The 14,722-nt window shown below is 41.5% G+C and overlaps 1 protein-coding gene and 1 long non-coding RNA gene across 4 annotated transcripts; one reads left to right on the top strand and one right to left on the bottom strand.

Annotated features, from left to right (window-relative positions):
• The first annotated feature begins 5,400 nt into the window (after positions 1-5,400).
• On the top strand, positions 5,401-6,196 carry LOC124875746. 3 transcript variants are annotated; one of them, XR_007040115.1, is made up of 3 exons: positions 5,401-5,479; positions 5,607-5,839; positions 5,908-6,196. It is a non-coding gene; the product is annotated as an uncharacterized LOC124875746 (long non-coding RNA). The 3 variants fall into 3 exon arrangements; XR_007040114.1 differs by having other exon boundaries at positions 5,432-5,528; XR_007040113.1 differs by lacking the exon at positions 5,401-5,479 and having other exon boundaries at positions 5,535-5,839.
• Positions 6,197-12,542: 6,346 nt separating this feature from the next.
• ch25h (cholesterol 25-hydroxylase) lies at positions 12,543-14,077 on the bottom strand. Its single transcript, XM_047377473.1, has 2 exons — positions 13,623-14,077; positions 12,543-13,505 (listed from the first exon to the last, which is right to left on the bottom strand). Exons 1-2 carry the CDS (start codon positions 14,043-14,045, stop codon positions 13,173-13,175), a joined length of 756 nt encoding a protein of 251 aa, XP_047233429.1. The 5' UTR covers positions 14,046-14,077; the 3' UTR covers positions 12,543-13,172.
• Between the last annotated feature and the right edge of the window lie 645 nt (positions 14,078-14,722).

Below are 14,722 nucleotides of genomic sequence, written 5' to 3'. Positions count from 1 at the left end.
TGTGGAGTCACAGAGGGTGATGGGGGCAGGTGGGGCTGGGTTCTGCCTGAAGTCCACAACCATCTCCACTGTCTTTAGAGCGTTGAGCTCAAGGTTGTTCTGGCTGCACCAGTCCAACAGATGGTCCACCTCCCATCTGTACGCAGACTCGTCACCATCAGAGATGAGTCCGATCAGGGTGGTGTCGTCCGCAAACTTCAGAAGCTTGACAGACTGGTGACTGGAGGTGCAGCTGTTGGTGTACAGGGAGAAGAGCAGAGGAGAGAGAACACAGCCTTGGGGGGAACCGGTGCTGATGGTCAGGGAGTCAGAGACGTGCTTCCCCAGCCTCACGCGCTGCTTCCTGTCAGACAGGAAGTCAGTTATCCACCTACAGGTGGAGTCGGGCACACTCAGCTGGGAGAGTTTCTCCTGTAGCAGAACTGGGACGATGGTGTTGAAGGCAGAGCTGAAATCCACAAACAGGATCCTGGCGTAGGTTCCTGTGGAGTCCAGGTGCCGGAGGATGAAGTGAAGGGCTAGGTTGACTGTATCATCTACAGACCTGTTGGCTCTGTAGGCAAACTGCAGGGGGTCCAGGAGGGGGTCGGTGATGTCTTTTAGGTGTGAGAGCACAAGGCGCTCAAAGGACTTCATCACCACAGAGGTCAGGGCGACGGGTCTGAAGTCATTAAGCCCTGTGGTCCTTGGCTTCTTGGGGACAGGGACGATGGTGGAGGACTTGAAGCAGGCAGGCACATGACATGTCTCCAGTGAGGTGTTAAAAATGTCTGTGAAGACTGGAGACAGCTGATCAGCGCAGTGCTTCAGCCTGGCTGGTGAGACAGAATCCGGACCAGCAGCTTTCCGGGGGTTCTGTCTCCTGAAGAGTTTGTTGACGTCCCTCTCCTGGATGGAAAGAGCCGCCCTCGGCGTGGGTAGGGGGCTGGTGAGGGGGAACTTCAGGGTGGGGGTTGGAGGTGCCAAGGCCCCTCTTGAGGTTGGGGAGGTGGGGGTGGTGGATTGTGGCTGCAGCTGTTGGGGGGTGCCATGGGGATGGTTGCAGGACTGTCCCTTTGTCTTTCAAAGCGGCAGTAGAACTCGTTCAGGTCGTTGGCGAGGCGTCGGTCGTTGATGGAGTGGGGGGCTTTCGGCTTGTAGTTGGTGATTTGCTTGAGCCCTTTCCAGACAGACGCAGAGTCGTTGGCTGAGAACTGGATTTGGAGCTTCTCAGAGTACAGTCGTTTGGCCTCTTTCACTGCCTTGCCAAACTTGTACTGCTCTCTGTATATGTATTTGTCCCCACTCCTGAAGGCCTCTTCCTTATCCAGTCTTAACCTTCTGAGTTTGGCTGTGAACCAGGGTTTGTCGTTGTTGTAACTCACCCTGGTGCATGATGGTACACAGCTGTCCTCACAGAAGCTGATGTAGGAAGTCACAGCCTCTGTGTACTCGTCCAGACTGTTGGTAGAAGTCCTGAACACATCCCTGTCTGTACAGCCTAAACACGCCTGGAGATTCTCCACAGCCTCACTGCTCCACTTCCTTGTCGTCCTCACAACAGGTTTGCAGAGCTTTAGTTTCTGCCTGTATGCAGGAATCAGGTGGACCATGATGTGGTCGGATTGGCCCAGTGCAGCACGTGGGACGGCGTGATAAGCGTCTCTGATGGTGGTGTAACAGTGATCCAGAATGTTGTCCTCTCTGGTCGGACATTTAATAAACTGTCTATATTTGGGGAGTTTGTGGGTGAGATTACCTTTGTTAAAGTCACCAACGACAATTACTAAGGAGTCCGGGTTGGTCCGCTCCACACTCAGTATCTGGTCGGCGAGCATGCGCTGTGCGACCTGCACGTTAGCTTGCGGCGGGATGTAAACACCGACCAGGATGAACGAAGCGAACTCACGGGGGGAATAGAAAGGCTTACAGTTTATGATGAAGGCTTCCAGGTCTGGAGAACAGTGCTGCTGAATCACTGTCACGTCGTTGCACCAACCACTGTTGAGGTAGAAAACAGATTCCTCCACCTTTCGCTTTGCCGGAGAGTTCCGTGTCTCTGTCCGCTCTGTAGAGCTGGAATCCTGCCAGCTGCAGCGCAGAGTCCGGTATTAATCCACACAGCCACGTCTCCGTGAAGCACAAAACCGCCGATGAATAAAAGTCCCTGTTTTTCCCCGACAGCAGTTGTAGTTCCTCCATTTTGTTGGGAAGTGAGCGCACGTTAGAGAGAAATATTCCAGGTAACGGTGTTCGTAGTCCACGCTGGTGAAGTCGTACCAGCACCCCAGCCCGTTTCCCTCTCTTCCGGCGTTTCACCGCGTGAACAAAGGTGAGCGGAACCTTTGACCAGGATGTCCACAAATTCCAGAGCAGTAGGCAGAAAAGTGGGAAATAACTCATCTGGTGTAGTAGCCCTGATGTTCATGAGTTCTTCTCTGGTGAGAGAGCTCCGGGTACCATCACAGAAGACCGTTTTAAAGCAAAAAACAAAACAAAACAATGCGCACCAACACGCCGAGGCGACCATCTGCGGCGCCATCTTGGATAGCGCTGAAATGATCAGACAGTGGAAATATACCCCATGCTAAAAGAGACTTGACTCAAGCACTGAACACTGTGGTACTCCACAAGTAACCCTGGAGTTTGAAGATTTACTTGAACACACTGGAATCTGTTGGACAGATAAGATTTAAACCAGAGTAGTGCTGTTCCCCTGATCCCTACAGCTTTTCTAAGGAAACATTGTGATTAACAGTTTCAAATGAAGCTCTGAGTTCTAACAGTACAGGTACAGACACGTCCATTATCTGGGGCCATGCGAGGTGATTAGCTGTAATAACTTTCACAGCGCATGAGACTGTTTCAGCCTGACTGGGACTCTTCAAACAGATCACTACTGTGTAAATGCTCACACACTTGATTAGCAACTATTTTCTCACGAATTTTAGATAAGAAAGCAAGGTTAAATATTCAGTGTGACTGTAATTTATTAACTCATCTTGACAAAGTTAAGGTTTTTAAAGTAAACGGTTTAATTACAGTTGCCCTAAAAGCCTGTGGTTCTGAACCATTTACTGGTTGGGATTGGGTCTAACACACACGGTTTAGATAAGGCAAATTTTTTGATTACTCAGATAGCTGAACTGGATCAGAACAGTTACTGTCAATGCTGCATCACTGATTGAGGATGGACTAATCATGTTCGTGAGGATGATTTTCATTTTAATAGCATCCATTTTTTCACAGTAAACACTGTGTTCTATAACTGTCTACATTCATCAGGAATTCTTCTGCAGGAGCTATTTTAAAGCCTTTCTGGCTGAGTCAAACTCATCTCTCCATGGTTCAAACTGCTGTTTCAATAATTTAAAGAAAAATAAAGTTTCATGAAGATTTAAGCTGCCATCAATCAAACATGATTTACATTTTTTAAGTTTACATGAGCACAACTCAGTTTAGGAAGTTTAAAGCTTAGACTGGGAATCCAAGTTGTTCCTTATAGTAATAGATAATGTTTTTCAGGGACCACAGTTTGTTTTCTGTGACTAAGCTGACCTATCAAACAGTAATGCAAATACAGAATACAGTAGAACTGTGACTCATGCTCAGAGATCGCATAAGATAATTACATTTTCGCAGCTTCAGAAATATTTTTCTCCAATCAGACATTGCTCCTGAATCACATGACAGAACAAAGGCAGCCGGCCTGCCAACCTTCCACCAGCCGCTACACGCCTGCTAGACTGCAATCAAAGAGCCAACAAACACAAATAGAGGAGTTTCCAGTTAAATGAAGCTGAGATATATCGCAAGAAATCCTGGAGGAAGGAAATGAGTCAGCTTTTCTTGAAAATATGGAAGTACCCCTTTGGTAACTCGAAGGGAAGTGCAGTCATTAGCAATAAAAAAACCCAAGTGAAAGTTATCATTGCTAAATGCCTTCCAAAGACAAAAGGGAAACCAGCCAGACTGCAGGAGGCTGAGGATGAATGTTCAGCTTTAACTCTGACAGCAGACTGAACTAACACAGAGAAAAACTGGATAAATCTGCTAGAGAACAAACAAGTAAACACAAAATAAAACGATGTACAAATCCCTGTATTATTGGCTTTTCATTTAATCATCTTTACAAAGAATTTCCAACATTTTGCTCTCCCTATTTCCAAAAACTTTAAAAAAGTTTTTTTTATATCTCTGAAGTCTCCATTGCTGTCATGAGTGAAACTGTCTCTGACACAGACTTCACTAAAAATAACTATAAATTCAAGGCAGTTAAGATGTGGTAACACTGAGGGCTCAGTCCTAAAATAGTTTTTGTAGTCCTTTTAAATAAAAGCCTCTTTTTAGTACAAATGTATTAGTTTCAATAATTTTTTTTCTCCAGCCTTTAAACTCTGATCTATGAGTCCTTCAGACATGAAGAAAGATTCACTTTTAAAGACTGCAAGAATGTATGATTTGGGAGGTATCAAAGTGTGTTGTCGAAGAGGTGCCGAACGCTGGGAGGTTGTAGGTAGGATCGTCATGAAGTAATATTTATGAATATAAATATATTTACAACAGCTGGAAATACAAAAGGATACCAACTAGGGAAAATATAAATGCAACAGGATTAGACACAGAAAAATAATAGATCAAAACTGACAGTGAAATACAGCAGTTAATGGAACTGCTAAACACAAGGTTGCTGTAAAGAAGCAAAGAACCATCTAGATCACTACAGAAACAGGAGAAATAACTGAACAGAGCAATCACAAGGAAACAAGGATGGAGAAACAGCCCAAAGAGAAGAAAACACTGAGAAAATTAAAATTTCAGATGAACTGAACTCAGAATAGCAGAATAACCAACGTGAGTAAATTATAGTCCCACAGATCATGGCAGAAAGAAAGAGAAAACTGATTAGAGCTGGACTGAAAAGTATTTCCTTCTTTTGGTCATTTATTTTAATTTGATCATTTTTATCATATTAGTCTTTTTTATTTTCCCATTTTTACTCATCTTTTTTCTCTGTTTATATTGGTAATAATAAAACAAAAAAATCTCTGCAGCTATGGGAGAAAACGTCTGGAGAGAAAAACTTTAACATCACTGTCTCATTTCTTAGCCCAGACACTCTGAGTTATTGCACTTTGCATAAAATACATTCGTCTTTGGCACACAAAATGATGATGCAGGTTTGTATTTACAGATAAAATATCTCCTTAATAACAGTACATCAGATTGTAAAAAAGTCTCAGTCTTACTATTTCTGACAGTTTCTTTCTCATTCTAACAGCTGAGGATTAAGAGTTCTCATTCTGGTCCAGATCAGTTTATTTGACCTTTTTTCAGTCTAGTAGTAGGTTGGTTTTCAGACTGTTTTCTGACTGTTTATTGTCACAGTCTGTTTTTCAACTTACCTGCTACTAACTTTCTCTCACCCCTAAGAGGCGCTGGAGCTGCAGGCCGGAGGTTTGACAGGTGTACTTCGTTGCCTCATCAGCTGGAGGACTATGTGAGGGTGGTTCCTGGCTCTTCTACACCTGAGTGTTTTGCCTACTGTGGTAGTGTTAACCTGGCCAACATTTCCTGAATTTTGTTTTGAGCCTTGATTAATTGTCTATATCTTCTCTTCATCTTAGGCTGTTCAAGCCAAGCCGCTGAGCTGGGTGTCTCCCTCTGGGACTCACCCCCCGTCAAGATTGGATTCTGCTGCGCCTGGCAGCCACCCTTGCAAGTCCTCCAGTCTGGAAGCGCAACCTGTCCACCCACCTTGCTACCTGGAACATCAGAGCGCTCCAGCAGGTTCTGCGCAGGCTCACGCCCCAGACTTGTACCCGTCTCTCCCCCTGGCGGATCGATCGCCTCCTGAATAGTGAGCATATATCTTGGCTTGATTTATCCGATCTGTTTCCTCAGCTCATATCTGTCTTTTCCTTACAGCCTGACTCCTGACCACTCTGCTCGCCTTGTTCCTGAGACTGAGAAATAAAACTTTAAATCTACGCTTCTCTGTCTGAGTGTCCTCTGCATGTGGGTCAAGTCGGCCTTAAAAACCATGACAGTTTATGTTGTCTCTTAAGTCTGTTTTCATTATCAGACATCTACAGCTGCTGTAGCTTCATGCTGTAACTGCAGATGTATCTGTTATTTAAGTCACTATATATGTATAACAGAACAAACTTTATATATATGCAGAATGAATAAAGCTTTAACTCCAGTGAGGACCATATACTGTTTTCACATTTTTCCTCATTGTTGACTGAGCAGTGATGGCTATGTGAACATTTGCGGCTCTAAATTTTAACTGAAATGTCTCCACAGGTCCCTGCTGATAACATCTAAAATAACAACCCATGAAGCATTTACAAACACATATGCATGTTCCTGTAATTGCTAAGGTAGACACGTCAAAAGGTTGAAGCACAAGGCAGAGCAACAAGAACCTACAGGAGTCTGTGACGTCTGGTGGTGTTATTCAGAGGGAACATTTTATTCTCTGCAGCATGATTTATGGTCTCATCTGCAGCAACAGCCTTGCTCAATATCACCAATGATCTACTTTGACAGAGTCGGGCATGATAATCTAAGAATGACGGTCTTAATGTGCCTGCTGTCTACTCTCAGACGGAGTTCACTTTCTCCCCCCAAAGTGTTAAAACACACCCTTACATTACAGACATGTGCTTCACTGAAATCCGATGATTCCCATAGTTTTACTCTAGTTTACTCTTGTTTTAACTTAATATCTACCATGTATGTGGGTCATTCCTACATTCTTACTCCTTTGATACATTCTGTTTAAAGATATGCTAATATTTATTTTGAAAACACATTCAAAGAGTAAGCCCATAATAAGTTTTTCTTAATGACTTACTTGAAGGATGAATTCATTAAAAACATTTGCAAACAGGCCAAACTGATATGTTCCAGTTTATGTTTTCTGAGCTATCGGTAACAATTTAAGTTATGAAAATCAAGCGAATTCTAATATTTGTTATTATTGTTGTAAAATATTGAATATTATTATTTTTTTAAAGCTTAAATACTTGAAAATAATTTGTATCCCTATGTTAACTGCCCTCCCTGTTACTATAATGAATCAAACTTTAAATGCACCCACTGAGTACTCCATGATCCTCAGGATTTAGCTGAGATTATTGGAGTAAAATCTTCTGCATGGACAAAAGTAAAATAAAATTAAAAAATCTCCTCTATTTTAGCCTTGTAGAATGGCTCTATGATGATTCAAAACATAAGATGTCCCCACTGCTGCACCACTTCATTGTTCAAATTGATACATTTTTGCAAGTTAAAAATATAATTTATATTATAAAGACACACTCTCTGTGGTCACCAAGTCGTAGCCTATTATTCATCCTATGTGTAGTAATGGCTAACTTATGCAAAAAATGAACTCTTACTAACACGGTGGACTTTTGAAGGAAACCAAAAATCTGCCACAGACAACCTGTAGTAGTGATGTATAGAACCTTAGTGTTATCTTCATCCACAAAATCTCATTGAAATCATATATTAAAAGGATTTCTAATTCTTTAATTTAGAAAAATCTGTCTAAAAGTGAGGCAGTAAAATTCGTCAATTCGTTTTCTATATATCTATTTATTCATATATAAACACATATAAATACATGCAAAAACAGAATTATAACAGCAACTTTTAGACTTTTACAATTGCTGTCATTACAGACCTTAATATTTAAAAGCTTGGCAAAGAGTTGCAGCAGCAGAACATTTTGATTTGTTTTCATTTAAGAGAAACCAGTTGCTATCATTGTGAATTATACTTGAAATGTCTTAGGACTGTGTGCACTTATCTTTAAACAGAGTCTTAATGATTATCAGCACAAAGCATTATGATATGTTGCAGAGTAAACTTTTTGGAAAAGCGATTCCTGGAGCTTCAGGAAGTCACTCTTGGTCAAAGATAAAATTTTGGCCATTTGTGTCTCTGTCTGTGATGTTTTGTCATTGCTTTGTTGGAATGAATGATATGTTGCTTGACGCAATAATTCATGTTTAGAATGTTTCCCAACCCCAGATTGATTAAAACCCGGAGTTTTCAGTATATTTAAGAAGCAGGGTGTTTCTGAGTTTTACAATCTGAGCTGCATTAGATAGAAGAAAGTAACTGTGTGACTGCTCACAGCCCAAAAGACTGGGTTCCGCCTGGTTTCACTATCTAATGAGGTTTGTACACGTCTTAACTTCCATGGAAGAGCTCAGTCCTCCTTTTCTCAGTTTAACATTGAGAGCCAAAAGCGATTAAAAAAAAGCGGACTTGTTGATTACTGGCCTTAATCCATGATTATATACTAGCTAAGCAAGGATAAGGCATAACATTAAGATTTCTGTATTCTACCATTACAAGATTAATGAAATAGTTGAAACTTCTTTAAAGAATTTGTTTGACCTGGTGCCATTAAACTAGCTGACAGTTCACAATATGCCAAAAATAAGGAATATATTTCTAATAAAAGATGGAGTCATGATTCAATACATTTAGGGAAATAATTTCGGTCCAATTTCTGCATTAAATTACATGACGAATTTCCATTCGTTTAGATTTCCTCATCTTTATACAAGACAAATCAAGATGATGTGGGACTCATTCTTTATTAAAAATAAGGCTTTAAATGGCTAAAACATAGAGATAACAAAAGCTATAAATATTTAAATACGTCAATCCTATGTGGTTTAACTAGGTTAAAAATGCACGATGTAGGGGAAAATGCCATATAAAAATTAAATCTGTTTTTTTTAACAATTGTCAACCTTAAATAAAATAAAACTCTGGGTTACAAAGGTTTTAGCAGTTAGGGGGAAAATACTGCAAATTATAAGGAAACGTTTCCTCATACCTCCAATGAAGACTTGGGATTCTTCTAAAATCCTGCTTTGCCTGTTAGTGCAAAACAATGAATTAGCACAAGTTAAAAACTTTACAAATTTAACATGGATAATCTCAGCTGCTGTTAACTTGTCTGTCTGGCAGTCATCTCTGGGTTTGAGTAAAAATGAATGTAAAAATGAAAAGCAGGTGGCTTTTTCAGCTGTGAATTTCTTGTGTGACTCACAGTGTCTCTTCACATCGTGCTCCCCTCCGTGTAAAATTGGAAAAACATTCATAAAAATCCCTCAGAGACTACCTTTCAGTGGCCTTACCCGGTTATAAACCATTTTGCAGTCTTTGGCCCTGTCCCAATACCCACACTACACCCTACGCCCCTCTATGAAGTGTTTACTTTGTACAAATGCATGTAAGGGTTGAAGTGCGCAGGTTACAAGTGTGCAAAATTGGAGAATTGGGACAGTAGGGGTGACGTCATCGACTTGCACCTCTGCACCGTAATTGCAACATCAAAAAGGGCGGGAACCAGCGCTGTTTTCACAGTCTTGCTGCTAAAAAAAACTATTTAAAACTGCAACAAGCAATTGTTTTGAGGAGAAGAAAGTGCAGGAAGCGGAGGAGGTTTATACACCAGAATCTCGCCGCGCCAGTGTTTGTTTGAAAGGTAACTTCAGTGTTATGGCCTACTGACTGCCCAGACTCACTCTGAACCCAGTGGTTTCTTACTATGTTGAGCCTGGAAAACCAGTAAAAAATATATATTTATCGGCTTGCTGTCTAAATTTAACGCAGTTCTTATTATTCTGATTTGATGGCTGGTTACGTTGACGGTTGTAATTGGTTTTTGCTCAGAACGTCACCTGCAGCAGTGAATTATGGGTAATGTACTTCGGCGAAGTCCGCTCAGATGCGGGCTTCGCCGAAGGGCGGATGTGGGACATAAATGGGGCGGGGCTAAGGACGACTCTGGAGAATTGGGACACACGACGCACTCGAACCCATCAACGGGAACGCGCAATTCAGGGACATAAGGGTGGAAGTGCGGGTATTGGGACAGGGCCTTTGTTGTAGCTGCATTTTCTTTTCCGTGACATACTTTCCATTATATTCTGTATGGTCTACTGATGTAATCTGTAATAGAAAATCCGTTCTTTGTTCTGTTTTATTTTACTAGCATTGTGGTGCACAGGTTGGTCATGATGTGGGACATTGCTGCGTATTTTGATTGACAGCCGATGTGGCTCTGTGATGATAACTGCACCTCTGCTTTCTTTACTTTTCAGACTTTTTGGACTTATCAGAATTTGATCTGCACAAATCAAGACCTCTGGTCACCCTAGGGAGAACTGGGTCAGCTGGGTCAAGACAGGCAACCATACAGGTCCTTAGAAATGCCACATTGACTGCAAAATTTGACCTGTATGGTGTAATTCCATGTCAAGGTTATGATGACAGCTACCGTAGTGCTGATGTGTACGTCTGCATTTTTACACACGTTAAGCCTACAGCTGGATTATGGTGCCCTGAATTCTGGAAAGTGTTAGTCCTTCCCTCAGTGCAAACACCCCTCAGATTTTGGTAACTTTGAATCCCTCTTCACCTGAAATAGTGTTTACACATGACTCCCTCAACCATTAATTGTTCTATTTTGAGTTCTCCCTTTCCTCCCATTAGTAATAATATAGTCTGAAAAGGGTGGTGTTTGCGCTATGTTTGGTTCTTTGTGTTGCACCATTTTTCCGGATAAACAGCTGATGGCTTACTAAACAGAGCTCTGGATGGATTACTACCCTAGCATATCAGATGGCAGATGATTCAGAAGTAGATTCTATATCTGACTGGTTTACATCGACGTTTTGTAAATGGAAATCTTTTTTTGGCTGCCATTACTTGCGTTGCTGGTTTCGCTGGTATCCTTACTTGCTGTGGTTGTTGTGCTAGTCGGTGTGTATGGGTACCCTAACCACCAGGTTGATTCCCGCAGTCTTATAAAAGGAGGATTCACCTAAACCTTATCATGACTGGGGAAGGTGATTCATTCAAAAGTTCTGATGACTCTGATAGCTTCATTGAAGATGAATTTACAAATGTTTAATCTCCATTTAATCAAATGATGATATTTTTGTTGTTTTCTCAATTTTCTTTATTTATTAATTGAATATTTCTTGATTCTAATGATACTTCTGTAGATAGGTAATGAATACAGATTGTTGATGATTTATGAATCACATTTTTTATTTCTCAATATATTTTATTTTTTACTATTGTTTTTTTTTCTCTTTCCTTCCTTTATGATGTAACCGATTGAACAAATAAGTCACGTGGGAATTTCCCAGCCTAATTGTTTGATGGGTGTATGCCCAAAACGTTTGTTATGTTCTGTCTGACTGGTTTTTCCACAAAGGGGATGGTGACTTTGTAACATTTATTTTCTTGCTGTAGGTAGTTTTCACCTTGTCGTTGTTGTAAATGTTTCATTTATGACTGAAGAGGTCGAATGTGGTGGAGAATACAAAAAATACCTTTGTTTTATGACCTGATAAAAGTATTCACTCTCCGTCTCTGTTCCTCCTGCAGTAGCAGTCTCAGAGATGGTTGGCTGGAGAGTTTGACATAAGGGCCTGGCGTTCTGTCAACATGCCTGGGAATTCCCAGGCATGTTGACAGACCTCCAGGCCTAAAGGGACTTACCTAAGAATGATGTTATGAGATTTATTTCCTTTGTCTAGTAACAATAGATACTGCACACCTTTTAAGCACATGGCTGATGGTGTAAACAGTTCTCCCTTGAATGGTTATGAATAAAAGGCTGATTGAAAGATGACAATTTTTTCAATGCCAGGCAATATAGTAGTCGTCCTTCATTCATCCTCTGGTTACTATCAGTCAGTGGAATGCACATTTCAATCATTTCCTAAAGCAAATGTTATTTTGTTTTATTTAAATAAACTAATAATTAACATCACACCAATTTTTTTTAAAGATTGATGCTGCTTTTGGGACCAAATTAGACTAGCTGTCATCTGCTGGAAATAAAGTCAGAATTTGGTCCTGATGGTTACCATCTCAGCTGTTTGTGGAATATGTTGCAGGAATGGATGGATATTACCAGTTGAAATGTAGCAGATGAGACAGAGCTGGAAATATATTTTGCTTATACTGTCTGATCTGAAATAAAAGATAATTAATCCTTTCAGGATCAATGTTTCATCTGACAGCAGCTTAGAGGTCAGAAAGTTCTTCAGAAATACTTAGCATCGAGCTGAAAACCACCGGACCTCATGTAATGTCGAGAAAAACACCTGAAGTCAGGGTTTATATGGGTCATATGTTGTAAGGAAACAAAAGGATCCCAGTCCTGATCTGATCATCACAGAGAGAGAAAGAAAGCGACAGAAATCAAAACTGACTGAATCGTCTACAGACGGTTTACTCAAGTCTGAACATCTGGATCCAGAACATAACGTGATTAGTAACATGTGACCAATGACGTGATCAACATCTGATGCCACAAGTGTAATCAATAACACCCAGTTAGTTGGGGGATCAGTACCTGTCTAAGTGAATCAGTAAAAAAAGTCAGAAAATGTTTTTTATTACTCTGTCCTCTGTTTGGAAAACTGGCTGGTCAAGGAAAACATTCAGATTCCAAAGGAAGCTGTAGCCTTTGGGACAAACCTGGACAAAAAATCTGCCACAGACAATTGTTTGTTTTTCTTTGAAATATTTATTCCATTTCTCTTTTTAGTGCATCATTTCATTCACCTCTTTCATACCAGACTTCACATGTTGTTTTAAACATTTCTTTTCCTTTCAACAAATTCATACAAAATATTCATTATCATTTCTCATTTTCCTCCTCCTTCCACATCTTTTCTCATCTTCTTCTTCCTCCTCTTCCTCAGCAGCTTTCCTTACCACTTTGGCCTGCTCTCTGTTCACAATCCTTCATTTTTTATTGCAGGGAATAGGAGCTGTATATCAAACTATACAAATTGTGCAGGTTAAACTGTTCAACATGAACATGTTTTGACTGTTAAAGTTCAACTTTAAACTACAATAGAAGTCTTGCAGGAAGAGAAAAAGAAACAGAACATATAGTTGTATTGTGGGTCCTGAAGCTGCTCCAAATAAATAATGAATAAAATAATGAATTTCTATTGACTGGTAATAAATAATCTATACATTTAAATATTGTGGATAAAAAACAGAGCTTCGGTACTGGCCCTCCAGTCTGCAGCTGGACAAAGTCTTTTAACGGTCCCTGAACATCTCCGTTAGGACATCTAGCAGCAGTCTGAGCTGAGGTGCATTTAGAAATACTTTGTCCCTTCAGGTCAGTCCTCCATGTACAGTGTCCCGGCCAAACGGTCCCAGTGTGTAAAGTAGGGGGCGTAGTTGTATTTGGACTTGAGGTGATGGAGGTCATGGTGGCGCGAACCACCATACAGGCCGAAGGGGATCAGACGGTGCGTGGCCCATGGCAGGTCATAACCACAATGGTCCTCCACTGACAGCCAGATGTTCACAATGAAGAAGACCATTTCTGTGAGAGGGTGGCAGCCCAGCAGCAGGGGGTTGGCAGCAGCAAACAGGCCCAAACTTAGGGTCTCCCAGGCCCCAGAGTACTCTGCGGTCAGTGCTGAGGTAGACGTGTAGGTGTGATGCAGCTGCCGAAGAAGGAAGAAAGGTGAGCATAAGGATAAAAACTTTCAGAAAGCCACAGATTAATCTAAAAACAGCTTAGACTGAATTTCAGATGATGAAACCTTAAACTCTGAACCAACCTTGTGAAAGGTGCGGTATAGCCAGGGCACCTTGTGATGCGCCAGGTGCCAGATGAAGCTCTGGAAGTCAAAAAGGAGCAGGCAGACTAGCACCTGGGCAAGCAGGTGAGGCAGAAGTGGAGCCTCCAAGGGCAGCAGCACTGGCCTCAGGTACCAGTTGAGTACGGTCAGTGGAAAGATAAAGATTAGGTGGTTGTAGAGGGTCAAAGCCAAGCAGTTCCGCACTGAGGCCCAGCTGACAGAGCTCTGAGACTGCAACTTGTACCTGCGCACCAGGTTCCACCTGCAGGAGAGCAGGTCCAGCAGCAGAAAGGGCAGGCAGAAGGTCAGGTACACGGACAGGGAGAAGAACACTGGGAAGAAGGGGGAGCGAAGGAGAGACGAGTGTCCCAAAAGGAAGCTCCAGACTGGCTGCAGCAGCATGATTCTGGTTCAGTTTCGGTGTATGAACTCTTCAATTATCACAGCAGCTTTTAAAGCTCAACAGGATGTTCTCTGCCTCTAACTCCACCCCCATAGTCTTATTTGGACTCTTTCTCTTTTCTTCCGGGAAATTCTGCAGGGCGAGTCTGAGCAACTCAAAGAAAACTGGCTGCAGGGTCCAACATTCCTGTCAAGTTTTACCTGAGCTGGGGATTGTTCCTGCCATCAGAGTCACACTTAGAACAATATAGTTATAGATCTGGTTCTGGATCACTGACCAGCATGCTATGATGTGATGGACCCTGTCTGTTAAGAGTCAGACTAGTTCTGTCACTGAGTCATGCCTTCTCTCTATACAGAACCCGTATCAGGATTCCCACTGATAGATAAAATGTTTCTGTGGAAAATGGCTCCAAATCCAAATATGCTGGACTGTGTGAAAATGTCTGACCTCAGGATGATTAGAGCAATGAAAGGTTCTGCAAAAAATCAGCAGAACTCTGTATACCATGACCTGTGAAAGTTTAAACTCTTGATTTTGTAATTATAATTTATCAGATTAGTGACACAAACAGATTAATTTTATTGATATGTTCAGATGAAACACTTCCGTTTCATAAGTCATTATGAAAAGGAAGTGGTTAGAGTTTTAATCTGTTTCAGCCTACTGGTTTGCT

Source organism: Girardinichthys multiradiatus, chromosome 10 (assembly GCF_021462225.1).
Source record: "Girardinichthys multiradiatus isolate DD_20200921_A chromosome 10, DD_fGirMul_XY1, whole genome shotgun sequence".
Taxonomy (NCBI): domain Eukaryota; kingdom Metazoa; phylum Chordata; class Actinopteri; order Cyprinodontiformes; family Goodeidae; genus Girardinichthys; species Girardinichthys multiradiatus.
This window is presented reverse-complemented; position numbering and strand designations above follow the sequence as displayed.

Bases quoted from the DNA above. Each gene is read 5' to 3' on its own strand.
- ch25h (XM_047377473.1), bottom strand. From the start codon at position 14,045: ATGCTGCTGCAGCCAGTCTGGAGCTTCCTTTTGGGACACTCGTCTCTC. The intron at 13,506-13,622 runs GTTGGTTCAGAG...CTTCTTCGGCAG, and splicing joins TATACCGCACCTTTCACAAG to CTGCATCACACCTACACGTC.